The sequence below is a fragment of the Dendrobates tinctorius genome, unplaced genomic scaffold, assembly GCF_039654945.1.
Source record: "Dendrobates tinctorius isolate UK_male_01 unplaced genomic scaffold, ASM3965494v1 ptg000015l, whole genome shotgun sequence".
NCBI classification, from domain to species: Eukaryota; Metazoa; Chordata; class Amphibia; order Anura; family Dendrobatidae; genus Dendrobates; species Dendrobates tinctorius.
In genome coordinates, this window is record NW_027361683.1 from 42,217,753 (window position 1) to 42,230,271 (window position 12,519).

The window sequence follows — 12,519 nt, forward strand, 5'->3', positions numbered from 1 at the left end:
GCAGGATCTCTGTAAGTTCGGCTGTTTCTATGGTAACATAATGCTGTACAGAAGCCTCACACAGCCATAGACAAATGTGTTTGTAAGACTCCACAGTCCCCTGCATTGCCTTCAGGAACATAATACATTGTTGAGACAATATTCAATCTCTGACCAAAGCAAATTTATAGAAATCACAAAGGGATTTACACCTGTAAGACCTTCACATAAGGGCAGATGTCAGCACAATGTCCTAGAATTATCTGTAAAATAATAAGGTTGGGTGAAAATGCATTAAACAACTCAAATCAGCATATTATCCATCTACACCATGCACATGCCGCACCCCACCTGTGCCCAACAGTACCATTATGTAACCCACACTTGCCAGCTTATTTTATTCTGCATAACCCCAAACCTATTGTTGCCAAGGGTACCATGCCCTAAGTACATACATAAAATACGGTACATACATTTACAAAAACACTGAAAATAAAGATCGTTTATGGTCCTAAGCAACTAAATCTGCCATGTCCAGAAAAACAGGCAGTGAGAGAGCCCATAGAAATAAACAAAATGTTTTGCAGCTGTAAGGAGATTTTCCATACACTGATTTCTGCAGCATTTGCATGGACTTTTACTAGATGGATTGATGTGAATGGGACCTTCTGAGAAATTTGGCTTCATTTGGCACATGTATTGCAGAAAAGTACGCCTACATCAAAGCTTCCACAGTAAACCAGCACCATAGCACTGATCGACGTGCCACATTGTCCTCTGCACCACTCCTGGTATTCAAGGACTTTGACACTAAAGTCCCATATGAATGATCGGTCATCACTTGCAGTTTTTACGGCACACAGATGTACTAACTGGTAGCTCGTCTCACACGAAAGTGAACGGTTAACCAAGAAGTTGCTCTTTGTTTGCAGCTCTTGGTTCTTACGCAAAAGAGAGTCCCCAAATGGGGACCCCTACCTATGACCTTAAGACACAGCCCCACTGCTGCAGGATGTAAGGCCGAGAAGCATCGCTGATCATCATTCCATCATTCTATGGCTATGAAGTCAGTCAGAAGAAGAAAGCCAACTGTACATCTGGCTTTAAATAAAAATAATCTTAATTTGTCATTTATTAAAAGCATAGCTTGCTGCATATTTATCATCACAGTAATACAGAAGTTTAGAAAATTAAATCAGGTGTGTCATGTTCTATTAATCTACGGTCCCTATTTAGTTTACTTAAATTGATTATTTCTAATTATTGTACATGAGCCATTTATGAAGGTCTCCGAATATGGAAAAACTGAGAAGTCTGAAGTCTTGTTTACGGATATCACAGAAATATAGCGTACTAAATCAAAATACATAGCAGGTTTTCAGTCTAGTTTCATAGGATTCGAATGGCATGGGTAATTACCACTGGCAGGTAACGTTCTGGCAACATGATCACGTAACATATTAACACATTATTGGCCTGTAATTTACATTTCCATGCAGGTAGATTGCCAGTTTGGGAATTATAGAAATGGCTCCTAAAGTAGGAAAAGCCACCACCAACGATCCGGTGATTGAGTACCCACCCACACTGCGGACCGTAATTACGTTTCTGATCCAGAATTTGGTAACGAGTCCTACACGGTTTGCTAGCATTATTCATTTACAGAGCCATTCATTTCAAAACAAGCTAGCAAAAGACTGATTAAAGGTAGCCCTGACTGAATAACGCTGGCCAAACGCAGTATGGCATAGAATACTATCTAATATATACGGTGGATTCCCAGCTCTCTCCTGACAAAGGAGGCATGCTTTATTTCAACACTTCCAATTCTTTTGTGGCCATAGGACAGACTATGCTGCTAGAGGTTTCTGAAGCAGATTACACCCCTCTCCCCATTAGAAAGGCAAGTACACATCAGCTAAGTATGCCTTTGCACATAGGAGAAAGCTGTTGGCCATCAGAGGTGTATGCATCTTATGTTAAAAAATAAAATCAAAGTATAAACCAGGGTCTAGTACATCTCTGCTATGGATATCATTCTTCAATAGTATTACTTTAACTTTTAGGCTGTGTTCACACTGGGCATTTTATGCAGTGTTTTTTGCTTTTTATGATCATTTCAGCTGCATTAGACAGTACCAGCTATGTCTGAGATTTTAGAAATCTCAAGCACACAGCTTGTTTATTTTTTCTCATCAGTATTTTGTGCTTTGCTGCATTTTTTGGTCATAGAGCATGTCACTTTCAGCATTTTGTACCCATTGAATTGAATGGAAAAATGCATGAAAAAATAAAAATAAAAACAATTAAACTGCACCAAAACCTGTTTTTTTTTGCTGCTGCTTCTTTTCTGCCAAGCACTCAGGTTTTGCTGCAGATTAAAAAAAAAAAAAAAAAAAAACAGCAAAAACACCCAGTGTGAATTTGGCCTCAAAGAGAATCTTTCATCAGAATTTTATACCCTACACCAGTGGTCCCCCCAACCTTTCTCACCATGAGAATCCCATTCAGCTATGAAAGAGGGTCACGACCAGCCACATTCAGCTCTGAGAAAAAGTCACGAGCCACCTCCTGCTCCCGTTCCCCTCACAGCAGTGGCAACCAAAGCCCCCATTATGGGTATAATGATAACCAAAGCTTTTCCACAGAAATCACTCCAAAGCCGTATACTAAGATCCAGGGGTTCCTTCCCACAATACCCCCCCATTCAGTATTCTCCCATCAAGGACTCCCAACACGGTCAGGTGCAGAGTGAAGCACCTCCTCTGACAGGTGCCATCATCCTGTCTCCGACGTACCATACCTACATTATCTCTAAACCCTAGGACCAGTATATGTGTATTCAGATCTGCTCTTCTGTGCAGGGCTACTCATAAAATTCACCATTTTGTGATGGGCTCTTCATAGAAGTTTACTAGACCTGGAGCTAATGCACCAAGCTGGCAGTCCGCCGACAGATTGGGGACACCTGCCCTAAACTAATGGCATGTACATAAAGGCGCTTTCATGCTGAGCAAATCCTTACCGTTTTTGTTCAAATCCTTTTTGCTGCTAGAGAAATCCATAGTTGAAATTGTATGCGAATGAGCCGCACGTGCAGTGGGGCGGACATTGCACGTGCAGTGGGGCGGACATTGCACGTGCAGTGGGGCGGACATTGCACGTGCAGTGGGGCGGACATTGCACGTGCAGTGGGGCGGACATTGCACGTGCAGTGGGGCGGACATTGCACGTGCAGTGGGGCGGACATTGCACGTGCAGTGGGGCGGACATTGCACGTGCAGTGGGGCGGACATTGCACGTGCAGTGGGGCGGACATTGCACGTGCAGTGGGGCGGACATTGCACGTGCAGTGGGGCGGACATTGCACGTGCAGTGGGGCGGACATTGCACGTGCAGTGGGGCGGACATTGCACGTGCAGTGGGGCGGACATTGCACGTGCAGTGGGGCGGACATTGCACGTGCAGTGGGGCGGACATTGCACGTGCAGCTCTCCTGCTTCTCTCCATATTTGACAGGTCACTCCTGCTCTAATGACCTGACAGTCAGTGACAGAAGGCAAGTAGCGGGTGGGGAAGAGGTAGAGAAGCAGGAGAGCTGCAAGTGCAATGTCCACCCACTGCACCGGCAACTCAATATCTATGAATTTTTCTACACCAGCAGAACTTGTTTATGTAAGAAAGGTAAACATCATGAAAACGGCTTTAGGCTGTGAGCCCACGTTGCATTTTTTAAGCGTTTCCGCAGCGCTTTTAGACAAGCGTTTCTGCTGCGGAAACGCTTAAGAAAAGCATCTAATGTAATAGAATGGAAAGCACACATGTTGTGCTAATGGTGTGCTTTTTTCCGCTGCGGAAACACTTCCGCATACGTACACTGTAATTGCAAAAACGCATAGGAAAACGCATGTCAAAACGCTTGACAATAGCGCCAAAAACGCATGTCAAAAAGCGCATGCGTTTTCCCAGGCAAGGGCATGCGTTTCTGCTCAGGAAAAAAACGCTTGAAAAACAGTACGTGGGCACATAGCCTTATATGCATGCCATTAGCGTGGGGTTTAAAATCATGGCTCACTTTACACCCAAGACTTCCTTACAGTACAGAAACTGGGGTTCTCCTAATACAATCTGTATGGAAGTCTATCACCAATGGCCAGAGCTGCCAACGGTCCAGAAATTTCACAAGGCTAAAAACACTGCATGTCAGTGTTTTTTTTGGAGGCTGAAGACATATAAACAGATATTGGTATTTTCATTTTAATGTGAATGCAGCAGCTCATGTGTTATCAGAATTATGGGCTGTAGACATGTAAGGCTGTGTTCACACACAGCGTTTTTTTAGCGGTTTTTACCGCGGTTTTCACTATAAAACCGCTAAAAATAAGCTGCACGGTCTTTTCTATGCATTTTTCACTTTTTGTGCACATTGATGCTTTTTTTACCGCGAAAAAAACGCATCGCGGTAAAAAACGCAGCATGAACATTAATTTTGCGGATTTTTCCGCGGTTTTGGCTTCTTCCATGCGTTTAGAAACCGCCGCGGTAAAAAACGCATCAAAAACGCATCAAAACCGCCACGGAAAAATAGGTGCGGTTTCTGGGAAGGGATTCAGGTTTTTGTGCAGAAATTTTCTGCAACGTGTGCACTTAGCCTTACACTTACAATCATAGTGATATATTATGGTTCTCCAAAGTGTCCAGAAAAAAATATTGTCCCTCAGTGATTTTTTGAGAAGCTGATAAGAAAAAATTAAAAAAGTCAAATTGGCAAACCTGTGCATGCGACACTTTCTAAAGAAGATTGTAAATAGACTAAACTAGTGCTACCACTACAAAGCTGCCTGCTGCATTACCATTAATCTTTGCACTCCATAAAGCACGACTTTCATTCCACTGTATTGTGTGTCCCTTCTTGTGATGCACAGTCGGATAGAAGCAGGACAGTCTGAATTAACGCTGCAAAGATGTACTGAAAAGCATTAGTTGGACACATACAGGTGGCAAGTTTATAGGCCAAGTCTTAAAGAAATTGTACTCATCCAAAAATCAGCGGGCTCCATAATTAGGGGGTGGCCGGAATGTATTAGATTGTGTCGTCAATTTCATCACAGTCAAATTTACAAATAAAACTACAAAGAGGAGCTTAAGGGCCACAAAACACGTTGTCACCATGGAATGGGTAGACAAGAAAACTGTGGATGTGACCAACTGGATCCAGAATTCTATAACACTGACCAGTATTCCAAAGTATTCACAATTTTCTCTGCGTATGCATGATAATGGAGCGAGTGAGCACCAACATACACAATGCAAAAGCTACCAATGCCTCCGATACATCATCTGCATCCCATCAGTAGCCACAAAGTCAAGGGTCATGTCTATGGCTTGAGCTAAAACATCCCGAGCTACTGCTGGAGAGCAGATTTTCCCTAGCTACTTTTAACAGGGCATTGGTTATTAGCATATGAAGAAATATATATTCAATTATAAAGTGGCAAATCTTTTTACCCTCGTCATGGGGCCTAATATTGTTTCGTTTATGCCACTGGCAAGACATGGACAATTCCTATGAGCTCAATAAGCACCTTCAAATGTAATTTGCCTTGCAATCTCATCACAGCAGCCAACAAAATAAGTGAAATGTGATGTGGCCTAAGCTTTTCTATAAAATAAAGGTAAATCGATATACATGGCCCTAAGGAGTTGGCCACACTAGTGGCCCTCGTCAAATACAGAGGCCTTTGGTTTCTTCTAGAACAGTGTGAACTGAGCCATGCGTAAGGCTTATGATGCCAGAATGTATATGCAAAGCTGAGAAGTAATAAAAACAATTACGATAAGTCTAGTATTATTGAGCTCGGTAAATAAATGCAACAGGTTACACACTACAAACAGGCGATGGTGACATTTAGTGGGGAAGTAATGAAGGCAAATCTTAAAATCCTTCATCTTAGACATTTATAGTGGTTAATTGGATTTCGGCTTCCTAATCCAGGCACCCCCCAAAATTATTTGCTTTCAATTACTTTCTCGTTCCATTAGGCTGAACCCCCTCCACCCCCTGGTATATAACCACTTGTAATCTACCTGTCAACTCCCCCTTTCCTCATGTCTTTCCACTATCTTCCCCGTTCCAATTTATCCCCCATACCTCCTCCTTTTCCAAGCCTTCTGCCTTATTCAGGAATATGAGCCCAGGCTCTCTCCTCCCCCTCTCCTTTGGGATGCGGCCTACACTCTGATGCCTGCTGTCTGTCAGGTCCTTGCCACATATTTTCCGCTGACCCCCAACCGCTCCTTGCTGCAGCAGTTTGGGAGGGAGGGGGAGAGAGAGCGCCAGCACAGGCTCCAGGGCACGAGGGGGAGGAGGTGGGGAGAAATCCGACAGGGCTCTACCATCGATCTGATAACTGAGCTTAAGCTGGCACCTCTCCATTCCTGTGCAGATAACACACAAAAAGTGGTAAGAAGTATCCATGGGAGGAGGTTCTGCATGACGGTGGTGATGTGGACAGGACTAAGAATTCTTACACAATGCTACTTCTCATTTCCAGGACAATGATAGGCAGAGATGCCGCTGATCAGTAACGGAGTCTCATGTGTATAAAGGTACACAGCTCTGTACTGCTCGCATGTAACTGGCGGAAACTGAAATCCAAAATCCTTACGTATACACCCAGTGGAAAAAAAGATCCAGCTACAATACCGAACTTGGCTATTGTCTTCTACACACAAAGAAATGCTTGGATGACTGATAATTTAGTAGTAGAAGAAAATCCATTGCAAAGATCCATTCTTTAGTATAAAAAAACATCAAAATAGCAGACAAAATCCTAAAGAAATCATTGTGAGCTGTGTTTAAGACATAGTATGGTGTGATAGCTGAGGGTGACTGCACATGACTTCCCCTCAACACCTGTTGGTTTAAAGGGGGAGGAGAGAATGATGTTCTACATGGAATACCGGAACTGAGGGTGAGAACGGCACACTGAAGGGGCGCTGGAGTGGGATTTTTAGCTTTATTACTTGAATACCGGGCAGATTTGGATTTCACATCCTGGTTATGTAGCAATGTAAGCCGTGCAACGTGTACAAACTGGCATGTGAACCTATTAATGACACTATCAAAGTCTACAGGGTCATTTCGACAAATGCAGAATAAGCAGTTATAGGACTTTGTATGGTCGCTCACAAGGTGACTGGGGTGAAAAGGGTTTTGTAATTTTCCAATTTGGCTTTGAACTGTCACTTAGCATGTTAAACAACTGGCTATAAAAACTGACGACTGCAAACATTCTACAAAAAGATATGGTCCTATACTGTGACTGGCGAGAGAACGAAGTTAAAGGTACTGTCACACTTAGCGATGTACCAGCGATCCCGACCAGCGATATGACGCGGTCAGGATCGCTGGTACATCGCTAAGTAGTCGCTAGTGAGCTGCCACATAGGCAGATCTCACCAGCGACATCGCTGGGGACAGGGATCGCTACTTACCTGTCACACCAGGCGATCCTGCGTCCTCCCGCCTGCGTCCACGCTCGTCGCTCGTCTCTCCACAGGAAGCCCAGCAGGAAGCTGACGACGAGAAACACTCCTGGACATTCTCGCGCGATCAGCGATAACCAGCGGGGGAGCCGGTCGTAGGTAAGTATCAGACACAGCGATATCGCTAGCAATATCGCTATAACGTCACTAGTTATAGCGATATTGCAAGCGATATCTCTTAGTGTGACATGCCCTTTACAGTTCTAGCATTTACACTAATGTCAGACTTAGTTCTGATTTTAGAGGCCTCTACTTGTAGCCTGAGGCCACGCTAACACATTCAGTATTTGGTCAGTATTTGTGTAAGCCAAATCCAGGAGTGAGTGAAAAATGCAGACGTGGTGACCTGTTTCTATTATACTGTTCCTACAATTGTTCCTCTCCTGGTTTTGGCTTACAAATACTGATGCAAAATATTGACCAAATACTGAAAATGTGAAGATGACCATAAAGGGGTTGTCCAGTCTTAAATGAAGGGTCTGCAGTTACTCCGTGTGACCGCAGACTTTTGAATCCCCCACAGCAAATATTGTGTTCAGTGATGATTTGACAGTTTCTGAGCCAGGAACAGTGATGATGTATGCGATATGCAAATTCCTGGGCAGAAGCAATCTAGTGGGCTGAGTGGCACCATCCCCAAAACGCGCATCGGGGTGGGCGCCACTCGGCAAGGAGTCTCATTCTTCCATTGCAGCAAGGCAAGTACAGCTTACATTACCTTTTGAATGACCATCCATAACAATGTTGCATATAGAGCACTTCTGCACTTTCTACGTTGGTTATATGTCATAACCACATACACTTGTATGCATACATAGTATAGCATACACGATTTCGCAATATACCGACTCCCTGATGATACATATTCTTTTGTTACCTGTGATTTATTCAAGAAAGTATATATTTTTAGTATCAGTGTTCATTCTGGGCTTTCGTGGTCAATTCACACACTTTTTTTTTCTTCTGTTAATCATTACCGATTGTCCAATTTTTAGCCATCACTATCCAAGTATGTAATATGACAATTTCATATACCGTATATGCAATATTTACCTATTACATTACAACACCTCTCATATGTATCTCATATTCCTATGTTATTCCACTTGTTTTTTCTAATTTAAAACCGCAGACAGCATGCACACTTAGGAACATATGAACAAAAAATGCTGGTACCACATAACCTTACACTAACATTTCATAGTCACATTGTACATTCAACCTGGCTTTACAAACTTCCATCAATATATTATTCACACTGGGTAAATTTAAAGCCCTATGAACTAATATGGCTACTTTGTAGATACCTGGAATTATGAACAAAATATAAATTTTATGGAATTTAACCAATCTGAGGTCCTCAGTAATGAACGTGCTGTGGTCAGGTAAGTACATGCTGCATGACATGTAATAGGTTGTGTGCCATACACAGAGACAAGGCACCTTAGGTTTCAGGATAGGTATAAGGTCTTGGCAGCTTTTCGACCATCAAACTAGACATTAGTAGCTTGCCTACACTGTGGTTGGTTCACAAGATTATTTCTTATCTGGCTATCCTGCATATTATCCTTCCTGATGGCTACTGTACGACACAAGGAGTTCACAAGCTTCATTGTCAGCACTTTAACAACACTTACATGCATAAAACAAAGATTTTCATATATGTGAATGACTACTATCTATTGAACTACTCATTCTGGCTGTCCTACTCATACACAGCAGAAACAGTACCAATGTATGCTTGGGCATGTTTAAAACATGAGAATGATGAACATTATTCCCCTATCACGGTAATATTAGTCTGTTACATGAATATTCTGGGATGTAAAATATCAATCTCATACCTACAAAAGAAGACAAATGAGAGCTTATACCAAAGAGTTGGTAGCGTGCCCATTTGCACACTATCTTGTTCCATGTTGAGATGGAGTTTGCCAGAAAGTAAGAGAGGAAAACCTATACGCCAAGTCCCAAATAGGAGGGAATACATTAAGATAATTCCAATCCCATCTAGCTGTACTCAACTTATCTGAAAAAAAAACCTAGCAAGTTTGGCAATACAGCATATTGAGCATGTGTAGACCAGAATGGTACAGGTCTATATACCGTACTCAAGCAGAGTGCCATCATTAGGTAACAGCAATCAAACATTTTGGATGCCCATACAAACTCATAAAAAGTATAAAGTAATTACCACAATATGCGCACATTTCACAATAATCCAGTTGCATTTAATAAAAATAATAATAGCCTTGTATTGAGCAATACATTTATTAACCTGACTAAATACACCATCTCGGCCAAAGCATCTTGTTCTAACTCCTCCCATTAGAGTTTGTCTATGATCAGTAAATGCTAATTGGCTATTTCCCACACACACTGGAATCCAGCCATAAAACTACTCCTATCACCTAACAGCACACAGGACTCCCCAATTACCAGTGCCAAACTGCAAGCTGAGCAAAGATCAAAATCTAGGTCCTTGACAGCCTCAGATATCCTCAACTGACCAAAATGGCCCAGTTTAAGAAGGAAGCAACCAAACGCCAACACTGGCCGCAGGGTGCCCGCCGCTGCAGCAGTCACTGGCATAGACAGATACTACAATCCCTGCACCATGCATAACCCAAACACTAGCTACACTCACAGACTGTATTATTAGACAATCTCTAACTGCAAGAACCCAATATTCAATAGACTAAAAACAAGTAGTCAAAATGCCCAAGAACACCAGATCTATCATCAGTGCATGTTTAACAAACTGGCTGAATACACGGATACAGTAAATACAAATAATGTATTTACAAACAACTACATACAGGTATCCACCAGGAAGAAGACCACAGATGTCCACAATACGGATAAGCAAGTCAGAATCTCAGCAGTGGGTCCGACACCCAACTAGTGCCAGGAAAGGAGAGCTCAATGTAGCCTACAATGAGCAGCATCTGCAGGTAGCCACATATAGAGCCACCCACATTACTAGTCTTCAGCCAGCCTACAGAAACAGACGGGGGAAATCAATAGCACCATGACTAGCAGAGGAGGGTCTGTAATGAGCCTGCACTTACGGTTCTCTCTGCCACCTCAAGCTCCTCCAGACTACTGTGGAAATGTAAATATGTATATATGAGTGGGATATTTTCCCAGGCACCACCCCTGCACACTCATTGGCTGATGCACCCCAGTGTCATTGTTTTTGCCTAGGACACACACATTTTATATAATACACACCAAAAATAATAAACAGTGTATGTGATAGGAGGGCGAGTGCGCCTGTGAGGTCACCTGGAAAGCACACATCTGGGGTCTGCAGGCAGCGCTTACTCACTGAGCCCCAGGGCAGACAGTAAGGGATGGACACAGCAGCCAGACCCCACTGGACATCCCCTCCAAGTGCTACGCACAGAAACACAGAGCGGCCATTGTTCTGGCTAAGGGGTTAAAGGAAAAGGGAGAACCCAGAGGCCTTCAGACAATGCCTGTCACCTGAGCTGGGACACATGTCCCCTGACCCGCCGCCCCTCCTCCACCTCACAGGGGAGAATGGCACCTTTTAATTAGAAGACAGGGGGAGGGAGGGGAGATAAGGAGCTGGATATGGTGTCAGCTCTCATTATAGGTACCAAGGAAATTCAAACTATAGTAATACACAGTGATATGGAGGTGAGAAGCAAGAGGAAAGGTGAGAATGGCAAAGCTGCAAGATGACAAGTGACAGCACACAGGACAGGCAATGACTGCAAGTTTATGACCTGTGCACTCTAGAGATGCCAGCAGAGAGGCCTGCACAGCAGAGGGAGCAGTCACTGGGGGGCATGGGGGCAGCAGGCAGTCACTGGGGGGCATGCAGGCAGAGGAGACACATGAGCCAGGCAGAGAGGGCTCGGAGGAAATCAGAGACGGCTGCGGAGTGTGCAGGATGAGACGGCCCCCGGGGTATATATAGAGCAGACTGTCTCCGGCGGCCCCCCGAGGACCCAGCCGCACATGCCCCGGGATAACCCCAGCCCCTCCCGTGCCCGGTGCCCACACTGACCGCTCCCTGCCGGCTCCGGCTGCTCCCGAGCGCTCATGGCTGATCCAGGTCCGGGCACGCTCAGCATGGTCACATCATCTCGGGGCCTCAGTGAGCGGATACTCCCCGCGGGCGCACTCTGAACTCTGCACTGCGCGGACTGCCCTGCGTGTCCCGGTGTGCGCCGGTTCTCCCTGGCTGCGTCTTCGCTTCCGTCCCCAGGTATTCCCCTGGTGAAGTCAGCAAGCCCCGCAGTATCCTGCGGGCCGCTCGGTCCACGGAAGCACCGTCTACCCCTCGGATATTTCTTTCTGGTTCTGTAGCTGTCTCTCCGGTATATTCCCGGTCTCGGCGCCGCTCTCCCCTCTCCTCCTCCGTGTCTCTGCGCTGAGTGCCTCTGAGCCGCCTCCGCCCGCCGCTGACACCGCCCCCTTCTCCCTTAGTGCCGCAGAGCATGTTGGGACATGGAGTCCTCCCTGCTGGGCCTCTCACAGGAGAAGAAAGGCATGCCGGGAACTGTAGTTCGTGCGAGGTGACCCATCCATACGCGCATGCGCTAGCTTCATTTAGCGGAAGTAGAATTAGATCACCTTGGATACATCATAGCATGCCGGGAGATGTAGTTCTTTTAGTCTACGTATATTGCGGTGTTCTAACTATTGAATGACGATATTTTCTCACTATTTGAGTCAACAACTACACAACTGAATTCGCGTCACTGAATCCGCAATGATTTTTCTAACTTAAATTTTGCATCATGGGATTTGTAGTCCATTAGGTCATGCATGACGGTAAATGTAGTCCAAGTGCGTGACCAGCAATGGATATTGGAAGTTGTAGTATACCCAGCACAGCGTCTGTGTCAGCGAAGCTGTGCCCTGAGTGTGCTATCCTGCCGCTATTTATGGCAGCTGATAGCACTATAAATATCCATGAGACCAGGTACGGACTGGAGCTGAGCTTCAGCCCTGGCA

General features: G+C 44.6%; 1 protein-coding gene across 1 annotated transcript in view; it reads right to left on the reverse strand.

Moving 5' to 3' along the window:
- Positions 1-12,020, reverse strand: part of AHDC1 (AT-hook DNA binding motif containing 1) — a 128,939-nt gene extending 116,919 nt beyond the window's left edge. The window contains exon 1 of the mRNA XM_073564003.1: positions 11,567-12,020. Coding sequence (XP_073420104.1) covers positions 11,567-11,633 — 67 coding nt within the window. The 5' untranslated portion in view covers positions 11,634-12,020. The remainder of the gene's footprint in view (positions 1-11,566) is intronic.
- Between the last annotated feature and the right edge of the window lie 499 nt (positions 12,021-12,519).